Raw genomic sequence first — 14,718 nt, forward strand, 5'->3', positions numbered from 1 at the left:
TTGCTAATCTTATGCAGAGTGAATTTGAAATGAGCATGATGGGAGAACTAGGATTCTTCCTAGGGCTGCAGATTAAGCAAATGGATGATGGAATAATGATCCATCAACAAAAGTACTTAAAAGAGTTGCTGAAAAAATTCGGCATGGAGAACAGCAAAGCTTATGATACACCTGTTCCCCCATCTACAAAATTAGATGCTGATCTTAAGGGAAAATATGTTGAAGCTTCTCTTTATAGAGGAATGATAGGTTCTCTACTTTACCTAACAGCTAGTAGACCTGACATTGTGTTTTCTGTTGGTTTGTGTGCTAGGTTTCAAAGCAATCCAAAGGAATCTCACTTGAAGGCTGTTAGAAGGATACTTAGGTATCTTGTAGGAACAGCAAATCTGGGATTGTGGTACCCCAAAGGCAGTACCATTGATCTTATTGGATACACAGATGCAGATTATGCTGGTTTCTTAGTTGATAGAAAGAGCACATCAGGTATGGCACACTTTCTTGGCTCTTGTCTAATTTCATGGGGTTCTAAAAAGCAAAATTCAGTGGCCCTATCCACAGCAGAGTCTGAATATATAGTTGCAGCTTCATGCTGTTCCCAGCTACTGTGGATAAGGAACCAGCTGAAAGATTTTGGTGTTATTTATAAAAGTGTTCCTATTTTTTGTGATAACACTAGTGCAATCAATATTTCAAAGAATCCTGTGCAACACTCCAAGACAAAACACATTGAAATAAGACACCATTTTTTAAGAGACAATGTGGAAAAAGGATTGGTGGAGATGTTGTTTTGTAAAAGTGAAGATCAAATTGCTGATATCTTCACAAAGCCTTTGTGTAGAGAGTCTTTTTGTAGGTTAAGAGTCCTTTTAGGTCTAGTTAGATTTTAGGTATTGGCTTCAATTACTTCCTTCAATGATTGGTTAGAATGGTATTCTCTTGTATAGTGTGTGTACATACTTATGTTGATATCTTTCAAGTGTTGTGTAGATGGTTCAAAATCTTAAAAGGATTGAGAATCATTGTTGTAAGAAACAGGTGAAATCAGGCTGAATTGCCAGAAACAGCGTGACATGGTTCTATACAGGTACCAGCAAAGGGAAACAGCAGACCAGCTCTGATATGTCATCCGATAATATCTTTTATTTTCGGAAGATTACTATAAGATATTTCCTCTTGGAAGGAATTTATCTTATTTCAGTTATTTAATCCCATATAAAAGGCAAACATATCATATGCCTTATTTATAGTTGGTTGAGATAATTATGGTAAAAGATAATTACCAAATTTTTGATTTCAATTTAAAAAAAAAAAAAAAATATCCTTTACAGTTGCTTTTTATTGGCTCAACTAACTCTTTTCTTTCCTTCTTCTCTCTTTGTGCTTCATTGTTAAAAATATACACTAACCCTTTGTGCAGATCATCAATCATCATCACTCGAAATTCTCTTTCTCTCTCTCGTATGCTTTAAATTCATCATTGTTCATTCGGTTACTGTTCACTCAAGGAACCAGCTCAGTCTCAGGGGGAACATCAGAAGGAAGCTCAAATGTCCTTAAGCCCGAAGTTGGAGGAAATTCGGAAAAGTCAGAGTGAAGAGGATGAAATAGAGATTGTTGGTTACAATGAGGAGACACTCATTGTTAAGACCATGGTACGAAGTAGAGTAACTCAATCTTCATTAAAGAAGTTCACTGAGAAGGTGTAGGAGGAACAGTCCATTAATTCTCTTCCGGAAACCAAGAGAAAAAGGGTACCAGCAAGAACCTTTCACACCACAAAAGGGTGGAGGTCTTTGCTTGATTGATGTGATGCTAGTCTTGTACTCGTTATGCAACAAGGAGAACTTTATGAATAAGTGCGGATCTCTCATGATTTATAAAAAAAAAAAAAAAAAAAAAAAAAAAAAAAAAATAGAGGAACCAGCAGGTCAGGAAGTGGTTTTGAAACAGATTGGGGAATCACAAGAATATGCTTAGTAATATAATGATTTTGGTTTAAGCAGAGCATGGTGACAAGGATGAAGAGGAATCAGATGATAATACAGAAGATGTTGCAAAGTTCGAGGAGGAGGAAGGGAACGAGAATGATGATGAGGAGTGATGCTGTTTCTGTTCTTGTTTCCTCACCCTCATGTTTATTCTAAAATAACTGATTTTGTTGGTCTGTCTACTTCTCTCCATTCCATGAACTTTCTTTTTGGATGGATTTGGGCTTCTTTGGTTGAACTTTGTTGGCTTGTATGAACTACTAACTCTGCTATGGTATGAACTGTTTGACTAATCTCTTTTTGCAGCATAATGCTTGAATGGTGGTTGATGCCATTGTATGGATAAGCACATTAACTTGTGCACATTGCTTTTACTTGTGGATACTTTTTAATGATGCCAAAAGGGGGAAGTAGTTTGAAGTTGAAGCCTAAGGTTTAGCTAGTTTAGATTGAGTCAGTTTGAGGTTTAGCTAGTTTAGATTGAGTCAGTTTGAGGTTTAGCTAGTTTAGATTGAGTTAGTTTGAGTCTTTTTATTTCGTATTTTCTATTTTCTGTTTAGGGGACCAGTTAGCCTAACTGACTTGTTCCAAAGAGTTTTGAGTCCTTGAAGTTTTTGACGGTTTTCTTTTTGAGCATGTCCACAGGTTCAAGAACTTCAAGAGTTTGTCATCATCAAAAAGGGGGAATTTGTTGAGTCCCTTAGGTTTTGATTGATAGTTTTGAATGATGACAAACAGCTAAGGGAAACAGGTCTTTGAAAGTGTTCAATACAGTTGGGGGAACCAACTAAAATAGAACACTGTTTTCCTAGATAAGTTATTGATTATATGAGTTATCTATTGAACTAACTTATCTATATACAGGAAACAGTTAGATGATAAATGTGCTATGTACTGGTGGGGAACCAGTATGAACCGTTTCCTTGACTGCTATGCGGAAAAGCAGTCACATACTCTTTATTGTGCATTAACCATGTTACATGTGCAGTAGTTGAGTTGATTCCAAGACTTGGAGCATAGAAGCCTTTCGAAGATATTTCGAAGAAAGATTGTTTGCTCATAATAGAAGTATTCAAGGAAGATTCAAGTCTTGAAGATTACATGAAGAAAAGACGATTTATGCTTTAATATGTTATCTAGGTTTTCATGTAATATGCTCCGTAGTATGCTTGCATGTTTGGGTTATATAAGTGCTTAAAAGTATATTGAAGTATGATATGAAATCTGGTACAAAGTTGGAACAGGTTTCATAACATGTTTCAATTCAGGGAACCAGGTCGGGGAACCAGGTTCACTGTACGAAATATTCGAGCTGCCGTTTTGGAAAAAGATTTTACAAAAAAGATTTTTTCAAAAAGATTATTTTGAAAATATTTTGTGCAGCTGGAAATAAGATGAAATATTCTTGGTTACCTAAAAACTAGGAGTATTTATCTTAATTGATTCTATCTTTGTGATTAAATCAAATAAGATAAATACTTTCCTAAAATTACAATATATCTTATTCTCTAAGATTGTGTGATTTAAGGAAACTAGGTTTTAGGAATCTAAGTTTATATAAACTCATCTTATTTCACATATTTCGTGTGCCTCTCTAGAAATTAAAAAGAGCAATTATTTGAGAGCATATACTTAAGCACTAATCCCATTCATCAAGTCATATACAAGAGCATTCTAGTACAAAAACATTTTCTCTTAATTAGCTTCGTAGAAGTGAGATCAAAGGAGAGTTCTTGATTCTTGTATTGAGTCTTTAACAAAGGGGTTAAAGGCTGGGTGAGTGTTTGTGAGTTCAAACACATTGGGCTTACGAGTGTAAGTCGAGAGCACACTCGGAGTAGAGTGTGGGGTAGACTGGTTCCCGGAGTAGGGAAACAGTAGAGTGTTCTTTGTCTTTGTTTTTCGGAGTAGATTAATAAAGGACTTAGGATAGGAGGACGTAGGCCTGAGTTGGCTGAACCTCGTTAAATTTGTTGTGTTCTTTATTGCTTTGTTTTATTCCGCTGCATAAGGGAACTAGCACAACTGGTTCCTTACACATAATCCGAAAAGAAGCAAAAATCGCTAACGATTACTTAACACTCAATTCACCCCCCCCTCTTGAGTGCCCATTGAACCTTCAATCACATTGTCCACCTTGTAAACCTTAAAGATAATAAACAATTTGAAATGTATTGTAAGAACGAAAGCTTATTAATTGGCTTGTTTTTCTTATAACTTGAATAGTTGAATGACATCGCTTTAGAAAAAAATAACCCCTTATCTAAACTTTTACTTGTCTAACTTTTAACGTTGTTATTGTAAAATGATTATTGAACTTGGAAGAGTTGTAAGCTAACCCTTAATTTATTTATGGTGAAAAGAAATATGATTGAGTTCTTATATATTAAATAAAAGGATAAGTGTGGAAGATGAATAAAAGTAAAGGTGATATGCATGTTTTATGCATTCTTTTTTCCTATAGAAAATTACTAATTCTGGATTATTATATCAAATAAGGTGATACAATGCATATTGTAACGATTGACAATCATGATTTTGATTTTATTGAAGATTATTATCCTTATTAACGAACAAAACTACCTTTCGATCTACCAATAATATCATCATAAAACAAGAATGATAGGGATCGGAGTATTATCCTTCCAATTCTTGCTTGGTAGCCTACATCACAACATTAATCATTTGATGTATGCATAATAATATGTCGAACTCCAAGCCAGAAAAAAAGATGATTAAAGTAGTTTATGTATCCACTACTTAGCATATATGGAACTTGGTGGAAAATTTTAATTTTGCATCTTTCAAGTATGAGGTATTAGGATCAAATTCAATGGGGCTCTTTGAAGGTGAGACTCCCCTTTCCCCGCGCCTATTTTAAAGGATCTTATCTACTAACTCAGAACGGGTTGATTTGTGAGAGATTTTGACTCATAGAGCCTTCTTACCATAAAATAATTGGTTTTCCTTTTCAAGACTAAATCCACAAATAAAGGAAGCTTAATTAGGACAAGCAACAAAACAACTTTCATACTCCATTGTATTGAACACAAGGCTAGCTAGGTTTTATATCGGACCCTAACATGTGGGGGCTTCATCAACTTGATATGTACGTCTTACCTTTTGCTTTAAATTTGTCCAGTTCATTTCCCATAAAAAAAACATACGACATATAGAAGGAAGTGCACTAGCTACTTGATTGTTTTAGTGGACATTCTAATGAGTTTCTCCTCATTAAAACTAGTGGGGCGATGTGTAAAGAGTAGTTTACTTCATCCTTCTTACTTAGATTCGAGTTTAAACAGTTACGTGTTACAGATTCTATTTGCAGACTAGTTATTTGATCCGTGTAATGCACATTTGTAGCAAGCTTTTTTTTGGGTATTATTGATGGTTACATTGAACGACTACACGTATACAATAGTAACATATATAGTTAAGTAAAACAATCTAATTAATAATAGAGTATATTTATAATGATGATTCATACGTAGTAATTAGTAAGTTTAACAATAAGTAAATTGTAATTTGGTTGTTAATCTTGTTGTCTCAAGAGTTTCTCTCCATGTGATAAGTGTTCTCAATTCGCAGCGTAGTTTCAGAACATATAGTCATATACGCATCAGAAAAGCTCAATCACAAAACTCTCAGTTTGTATGTGTTAACAAGTAATTACATACGTAAATTAGTTGCTCACGATAATTTTATCATTTTATACTGTTTATTGAGATATAATCAATTTACTAAAAAAATTCAGAAATATCAATTTAAAGTTTTAAGCTTTAAAGGGCATGTGGTCCGTTAAGTGATTAACATTACGTGTAACCTGATACCTTAAAGCTTCCAAGAATAGCTTGAAGTATAAAACTATCCAACTAGTTTTGATTGATTGCACAAGTTAGAATATGACTTGAACCTGTATATATGCATTGTGCATGTTCAATTCACATGTATTTTTATTTTTTATTTTTTTTTATTTTTTTTTAAATGAACCACAAGGGTATTACAAATCAAATTACGAATGAGCGAGATAGCCTTGAACCTACCTGTAAGCTAGGCTGTAATATGTACGTACACCATCAATCATTCCCACTAGGTAAGACCTCATTGGTAATTGTGCTCACATGTAGGTGATGAGAGGAGCGAAGTTTTTATTGATATTGAGGGAAACAAATTACCAATGACATATGGAGTTTACATACTTGTATGTTATTAACCTAAATGGAACAAACTCTCTACAGTTCATTTCCATTAAAACCTCTCAAGATTTTAAATGGGACAAACAAAAGAAAACAAAGGGAATACCTAGAGTTATACCATATATTAAATTAAGTACATTTGAATCCATTGTCAATTGATTTGGGATGAAATCTCTTTATTTTTTAGGTAGTAGCTAGCCCGATCCATAATAATTAAATTTGATAATAATTAATTTTTCTTTCTAATTAAAGTACTTAGTAGATTTCTCTAGGGAAGGTATTCATTATAACTCAAGTGTACTTTTGAAAATGTTACTAACAAACATTGACTTTCAAAGTCAAACTTTTCCCATTAAATTAGAACAAAGGTAGTAATGATAGCTTAATGAAGACTTATTAATGACAAAGTAGCATTGAAGATACATTCTTTGTCTCCAATTAATCCTCATCTAATAAAATGAGTGGAAAATTAAGACAGTCTTACACATAATCATGTTGAAATGCACTAATTCTTCTACTTAATTCCTCCAATCATTACTTAGATTAATGGCACATTAATTTTGTACCATTAGACTATACAATACCCTTCATTTCAAGAAAAGAATATACTATATACTTTGTAGGGTAGACAAATATGTAGCAACACTCAATTGAAATCAAGAAATTTATTGATTTCAATCGAAAGAACAAAGTATGCATAGAATGGTTCTTTTTTTGATGCAAAATATGATAATCTTGACTCCACTATAACTATTAAGATAGATCTTGCTTTAATTGATAGTTGAGTTATGTTGACATGTAGCGACAACTTTGCGCAACACCTCGACTTATTTTTATGCTACCATGGAAGTGGTTTCATGGAATGAAAGCAAATCATAATGAGAATCATATTATTATATTGTATTATTTATATAGTCCAGTCAACTTTCCAAGGAAATCTTGCTCTTCTTAGTCATCTAGCTTTTGTTTTTTCGTTTTAAGTAAAGAGTTACGGAAATAGTCACCTATATAACACTAGTGATGTAGATGAGATATGATTTTAAATCTTGGATATTTGTTATTAATAATTAACTACTACTTCTAGCGTAGTTGTCATTCACAATTCATGCGTATGTTAGCAAATAAGACAATGATTAAAACATACAGTTAAGGAACATTGAGTTGTGTATTCCATATGAAAGTCTATTATTATGATGAGGATGTGTATATTGTGCAAGGCAAATTAAGTCTCTATCGTTATTAATCTTGTCACACCAGGACACTAATCAAATAACATATATACTAGCTACGTAAGATTATAATATATATAATCATTCATTTAAATTAAATTATGATGCATTATATTAAATTAGACACATGTAAGACGTAGCTAGTTTTAGTACATGAATATTGGAGATTAACCTACATTCTATTGTGATGCTAAAGATATGCTATTATTCTATAAAGTCTCCTTTTAAATATGAAGGAAAAAAGTAACATTACGACATGCATAGAAACTCTTTTGGTATGACACAAGCAATAACGTGGTCGTCATAGCTTTTGATTAATTGGATTATTATTTGACTACCTTTCATTTCGATCCTCCTACAATGTAGCTTGGCCCATAATTGGAGATAATTCTCAAAAAAAAAAAAAAAAAAAAAAAAAAAAAAGTGCTCCTTAATTAGATGAAGAGTTGACGAGGACATTGTGAAAGAATAATCCACCAACAATTAGATATGGACAATTCCTTTATATCGTGAAGCTCATCTTTTAATCTTTAAATATTTACAAACTTTGTAATGTGATAGTGATCGAGAAGTGTCCTAATGAATCGGAATTGTGTACAAGTTAATTTGATGTACTCCCCAATTCTATAATACTAAATATTGTTTGATTATTAATATTTTAATTTTAAGTCTTTCAATAGATTAATTTGGAATTAGTCATAGTATGGTTTATAAAAATATGAAATGCACATTGCCTTTTCATTGATGTATTATACATTGCTTTTTCTTTGAAAAAAAAGCAAGGCAAATGGTGATCTGTGTGGATTGTTGAGACGGACAACACTCTAAACTCCCATGTATGTAGTCAACTAGTCATGCATCTTCTTTGCTATTTACTGCACATAAGTTGCTCCAATTTTGCTTATGTTGGTCTTTAATTTGAAAATCTACCTTCACTTTTTGGTTAACCTTTAAAAATGTGAGAAATGAAAACTTTTGGGAATTTGCTAATAGGGTAGTTGTTTGGTTAACAAAAAGTGAAAATGGAGGAATTGAAAATTCATGGGAATTATGACTTCCCCCAAAACATGGGAATTTAATTAATCATCTACCTCTTCCTTAGCCACTCAAAATTCCCATGAATTACACATTCCTTTACGAGAACCAAACAATCAAGACCATTTCTTAGGAATTGTACGAAGGAAATAAATTGCCATAAAATACAAATTGCCATAGGAATTTAATTTCTATGTTAACCAAACGAGCCATAAGTATTATTGCAATTTGACAATTTGTACACTTCATTCTTTAATTTCTATTCAATTTTGAAGGAAAAAAAAAAAACAAATAAAGTATTAATTTAATTTCTATTCATTGTATGTAGTTTTCTGTTTTTCGCTTTTTTATTTTTGAAAGTCCTAATATATGTCTGATAAAGAACTAAAAATTAGTCAAACCTGTTTAAATCATAATATTGTAATTTAGAAAACCAACAACCACTTTTTTTTTTTTTTTTTGGTTGTTGTTGGTTTATTATTCTAAAAAATACAGAAAACTAAAATCAAAACAATAACGAACAGGCCTTAGTGAATTGTTTAAATGTTGCAAAATATTAGCTTGTTTACAGTCCAAATTTATGTATTTACGGTTGGAGGGAAAACTTGGAGTCAAAGAAAGAAAGAGGGAATAGCCAGCAATTGGCTAATGAATAAAATGAAACAGAGAGAGGGGGAAGAAAGAAAGAGAGATGTGTACTCTGTATTAGAACCTTTAGAGGCGTGAATTTGGATGTTCGGTCGGGTTGGATCGAGTCTATTTTAATCTTAAGTCATGCTAAATTATTATGTGTATGCAAGTCGAAATTTGAACCGGATGTATTTTGGGTCGATTTCGGGTTAAGTTTTGACACCTATACTTTGCATTGAATTGAACAATTGTCATACATAGTACTCTCTCTGTCCCTATTTTTTGCCCCATTGTTAAAATTTGGTCAAATTTTATAAACTTTGAATATTAATTTCCGTTACTCTGCAAGAGGTAAGTGAGATTTTGTTTGATTCATCTCAATATATATTTTATTAATATCAACCTTTTTAATTTTTACGCGTATTAAAATGGAGATATAAACGTTTTAGCACGTGTCTTGGAGACCGTGGAAAGTCAAGTGAGGCAAAAAAAAAGGGAATAGAGGGAGTAGAATTGAACTCTATTAGGTTTATATGTGGTAACATTTTCATTTATACTCATGAATATTTTTTGAGCCTTATCAAAGAGGCTAAATTACTTTCCTTTTGTTTTGGGCCTTGAAACAAATACGGGGAAAAGCCGTAAAACAAAAAGCCCAAAACAACCAAGCCCAACCGAGTGGCTCACTAATTTCCCCTTTTAATAATAACCACAAATATATTATCACTGTCTCACTGATATTTTCTAACGAGTGGCGCGCAGTTTAATTTCTTCTATTTTCCTCATAAACTATCTTTTTTATTTTGCCAAAATATTTCATCCAATTGAAGAACTCTTTAAAAATAAACCAAATTTCTCACATTTTATTTTTCCAAATAATTGTTTATAATTATCCATAAAATAATCAGGGAGATAACAGTGCTAAAAAAAGTAAGCAAGCAACCATGAAAGCTCTTCAAGCTTCAACAGCATACAGCTTCCCCATTTCTTCTCCTGCTTCTTCTCCTTCTCCCAGACGCTTCTCCCGTGTCATTCGTGCTCAAGGTTAATTATTATTATTATTTATTTTTTTTTTATATTGATTTTTCTCTTTTGTTTCATTAATTTTTATAATTATTTTGTTATTACTCCGTAGTAATTAATCATATTCACTTTGTTTAATATTCCCCGTCTCTAAAGTTTTTCCCGTTAATTTATGCGATAGAAGTGATATAAATTTTGGTATTAGTTTATGCGTCCCTAAAAGTTGTTGAGAAGGTTAGAAGAGTAATTATCAATTGAGTTTATTTGGGGCTATTATTGTTTGCTGAATTTATTGTATTTTATAAATTATTAATCAACTTCGGTTTGTAAGAATTTTAATTTATGGGTAATGGAAGATGAGTGATTCATGGAAAATGGAAGTAATTTTTGTTATTCATTCATTTGATTGGTAAGTCAATTTCTATGGGTATGTCTGCAATAATATTAGCCTATGACTTATTTCAAACTAAGTGGCACAAATGATAGGCAAGTTGTATTTTGTGTGATAGATGAATAAGGGATGTATTAAGCATCAACTTCCTAGGCGTAGGCGCCTCGTAGGCAAGCAAGTTCTCATGTTTCATGAGATTGATGATGTGGGAATTGGAAATGAGACAATTAATCCTTCTTTTTTGGTATGCCATGGAGCTTGAAGTTCCCATTGACGCGTACATTTGAACAAGCTAGGGTGAATGGGTATATTGTTCGTGTAATACAGTGTATGTTATTTGTTAGAAGTTGTAATATCTTGTTCTTGGAATTCATGGAGTTGCTTCAACACTCGAGAGTGTGTGAGACAGTGAGAAGACTGTTTCTGTGCCAAGATTAAGATCATGAGCTACATATACTGTACAAAGATATTAGCAAGGATTGTGCATTTTGAGATGCTGGTTAAGTTCTTTTTAAAAGATATTTGAAGATTACCTATTTTCTGTATTCTATCTTTCTGTTTTAGTTCATTCAGCATCTAGGTAGAATTACTTATTGACACCTCAACTTGTTTTTCAGTGGATCCTTCAGAGAAATCTATTGAAGTAATGAGGAAATTCTCTGAGCAGTTCTGTCGTAAATCTGATACATACTTTTGTGTTGATAAAAGTGTCACTGCTGTTGTTATCAAGGTAAATGTTACCTTCTTATGTTTCATGTTTACTTTCTCTTGTTTATGTGGTGCTTCTTTCACAATTATATTTGTGTAGATGTTATATATTTAAGAAGATAGTTATTACCCTATGGAAACCACATAAGAATTGGGTGGTAAATTTAATACATAGTATGTTTGTTAAAGGTTTTATAATGTTAGGCAGAGCTTTGCTTCCTATATGAACGGATTGTCAATCAAAGATGCCATGCCATCTTTGCCACGTACTCATTTAGATCATAGATTATGAGCCACTTCCAATAGAGTCAACTTAGTGTGTGAAATATAATTGTATTTCTTGTCAAGAAATGTAACTAGGGATCTTGAACTATATTTGGTGTTTCAGTAAAGATCTGACAATTTTTTCGATGCTGCTTGTTGGTTGTACTTTAGATGAGCTACCTAAAGGATCATCATAGAAAAACGAGAATGTATGAAATTTTTTAGAAGTAATTCATACGAATTGGAGGAGTATATGTCAAAAGGTTTGTTTCATCTATCTGGTCAGATATCTGTTGGGAAAAAGAACAATTCCTGGTCTGATATGTAAAATTCTCCACAGGCGCACTGCTTCTTGTTCAGCATTTAAAACTTTTATGTAACTTTCCTGTTTGGATGTTTACAGGGATTAGCAGAACACAGGGAAACATTAGGTGCCCCCCTATGTCCATGTCGGTGAGTACTGTTACTTTTCACGTAGCTTTCCTACTTTTCACGTAGCTTTCCTACTTTCTTACAAGATTGTTTACATTTTGATGTTACAAGTAATTCTACTGTGGCTCAGGTATTATGAGGACAAAGAAGCTGAAGCCAAGCAAGGTTTTTGGAATTGCCCATGTGTGCCTATGAGGGAGAGGTATGATTCTCTTCCAAATCAACTTTTCTTGCAGATAATTCTGCATATAGTGATGCCTGCTTAACCTGTGGAGCATACATATGATTCTGTCATCTCTATTAAGAGCATGTTTGGTAAGAGTATTTTTAGGGTTGGAAACGGATTCAATTAAATCATTACCGTTACCAAGTGTTTGGTTAGATCCGTTAGAATGCTTGGGTTACCAATTACCATTACCTAAGGGTAATGATTTCCACCAATTGTTACCTCTCTAAAAGCTAAAGTAACAATTACCCTAAACCTCCTCAAACAAAAATAAAGAGAGTTAGGTTAAGTGATTTCTTTTCATGTTTAAACCAAACAAATGAAAAGGTAACGGTTAAATGATTCCTTTTCTTCTCCTTATTTATTTCCTTTCCACTCCATTTTCAATATCATACCAAACACCCCCTAAGAGTTAATAATGCAGTAACTCAAGATGCTTCAATTCTCATATTTTCGAGATACTGAGGTTGATAGTGGAGGGGTCAGAGGGAGATTGTACTTCATTAGTACCAAAATACCAATTTGCATCTGTGCAATGCAGATGAAGGGATTTAATGGAATTTAACTGTCAAGTTTGTAGCTTAAGGACTTTAGGAGAGACTAGCTTATAAACTGTTCAAGAGTTTGTAAGGATGTGATGGATTCAGTTATATGCATGTGTATGGTGGTGACTCTGGTGGGTATTGTCAGTCTCTCTGCTTTATAACTTTTGAGACTGTTGGAAGCAAGTTATTTAGTGTTGCGTTCTGATACCTCTATGGCTCCAGCTCCACCCTCCATTGAATGTTCAGATGTTCTGCATACCTCCAATCAGTGGTTATTGTGTATTCATTTTGAGCTAAGAGTGTCACAAATTGTATTGCTTTAAATAGGCAATGTCTGTATGCTCTGATTATGATTCTTAATTTTTTGGTGAGTATTGTTAGTCAGTCTGTCTCTACTCTTAAGTGTGGTCATGGGAATTTGGGGACTGAAGGCGATTAATTAAGTCTACGACTACCAAAGAGGTTTAAGTGAATTTTGCAGCATTCATTTTTGAAATAGAATGCTGTAAGATGTCTACAGGGACCAACTTCACAATGACAGGACAATACCCTAAATTGATAACCTTGATACCTCCAATTGATTTTAATTAGCAGTAAAGTAGAAAGGAGAGATAATTATAGCTGTGTTGATTCATCATAGCCTGTTTTGTGAGAGAATCTACTACAACCAATTCTCTTCCTACCGCCTTCTAATCTCCTTGGAAAAAATTATGATGATGAACTTCACTATTCCTAGTTTCCTAATTAAAAAAATTGACCTTCAGGGACCGGCTTCCACATATTTATGCCTGCTAAACACTCGTGGCTTTATTTAATATGCTGCTGCTGTGTTTAAGAGGATAATGTCTCATACAGTCAAACCAATTGTATCCCAAAGTGTGCTATGGACTGCTTATGGATTTGATTTGATGCTATGCTGATGTACTGAAGGTGTGCATATACTGTTCTGAGACTGAGAAAGATAATCTGAGTGGTAGAAATTAAGAAGTTGCTTCGAAATATGTGGCAACTGAAAGATATAATGCAAATGTAGAAATGTCTGATCATGGGTCTTCTTTACGTGTCCTATTATTGAAGGGAATGGGGGCTGGGAAGTGGTGATTTATGCCTTTATGGTATTAGTTGCTTGCAATTTACGTTCTCATGTTCACGTCTCTAACTTAGGGTACTATAAGGAAAGTCTACCTTATTGGCTAATTGCTGCTCAATTGGCCATTATGCTACTCTAGGTGGTGCTTTTTATGTTTATGGCTTCTCTATGTTTAGTCTTGTCATTCGATCATGATAATTTCTCGGATTTTTTTATTTCTGTTTCATCTAACAAAAGGAGCTCATGGCTTATAAGTAACTGAATTGGACAATTTAACAGGAAAGAGTGCCACTGCATGCTATTCCTGACCCCTGACAATGATTTTGCTGGAAAGGATCAGGTTAGCCTAACATCCTAAATGACGTTCTTCCAAGAAGGCTTATATTTTCTGAATATGCTGGTCTCATTAAGTTTTCTTATAATTTTGCTATGTTGTTTCTAGACTATCACCTTGGATGAAATTCGGGAAGTGACTGCGAATGTGTGATTTCATATGAGCTGAAGCCGTATGCGTAGCCTCAGTAGGCCTGTACATTACGTATTATCACGAGGATGCCAATAACTGTTGTTCTGTTATGCTGTAATGCCTGTATATACTCTTATTTTGGAGAGCCTTGTCATCTCTAACTCTAAGCCTTATCAAGGTATATAGCCATACTCATGTATCTGAGTTTGTATTTGATTTAATAATATGACATCATATATTGATAGAAAAAGGCATACATCAATTATTCCAAAGTATATTTCTAAAGGGGTTTTTTCATTTGATAAAAATGTAGAAGTATTTCTATAGACTATGATCAAGTCAACAACAATATTATTGCCACTATTATGGAGTATTATAACCTTAAAAATGCATATTATTGAATATTGATTTATTTGCATACAGCCAAAAATAATTTTGATGCAAGAGTTAGGAAAGAAATCAAAGTTCTCTATTTCACTAATGTTTGTG

The 14,718-nt window shown here is 33.2% G+C and overlaps 1 protein-coding gene across 1 annotated transcript; it reads left to right on the forward strand.

Moving 5' to 3' along the window:
* The first annotated feature begins 9,849 nt into the window (after positions 1-9,849).
* Positions 9,850-14,506, forward strand: LOC110687838 (ferredoxin-thioredoxin reductase catalytic chain, chloroplastic). The gene is made up of 6 exons (XM_021864479.1): positions 9,850-10,128; positions 11,116-11,228; positions 11,874-11,923; positions 12,033-12,104; positions 14,043-14,103; positions 14,206-14,506. Exons 1-6 carry the CDS (start codon positions 10,029-10,031, stop codon positions 14,248-14,250), a joined length of 441 nt encoding a protein of 146 aa, XP_021720171.1. The 5' UTR covers positions 9,850-10,028; the 3' UTR covers positions 14,251-14,506.
* The last annotated feature ends 212 nt before the right edge of the window (positions 14,507-14,718 follow it).

The sequence above is a fragment of the Chenopodium quinoa genome, unplaced genomic scaffold, assembly GCF_001683475.1.
Source record: "Chenopodium quinoa cultivar QQ74 unplaced genomic scaffold, ASM168347v1, whole genome shotgun sequence".
In the NCBI taxonomy this organism is placed as follows: domain Eukaryota; kingdom Viridiplantae; phylum Streptophyta; class Magnoliopsida; order Caryophyllales; family Amaranthaceae; genus Chenopodium; species Chenopodium quinoa.

What these genes read in the sequence shown, in the direction of transcription:
- LOC110687838 (XM_021864479.1), top strand. Translation starts at nt 10,029, where the DNA reads ATGAAAGCTCTTCAAGCTTCAACAGCATACAGCTTCCCCATTTCTTCT. An exon ending in CCGTGTCATTCGTGCTCAAG is followed by an intron (nt 10,129 to 11,115) that starts GTTAATTATTAT and finishes CTTGTTTTTCAG; the next exon opens with TGGATCCTTCAGAGAAATCT. An exon ending in ATTTTGCTGGAAAGGATCAG is followed by an intron (nt 14,104 to 14,205) that starts GTTAGCCTAACA and finishes TGTTGTTTCTAG; the next exon opens with ACTATCACCTTGGATGAAAT.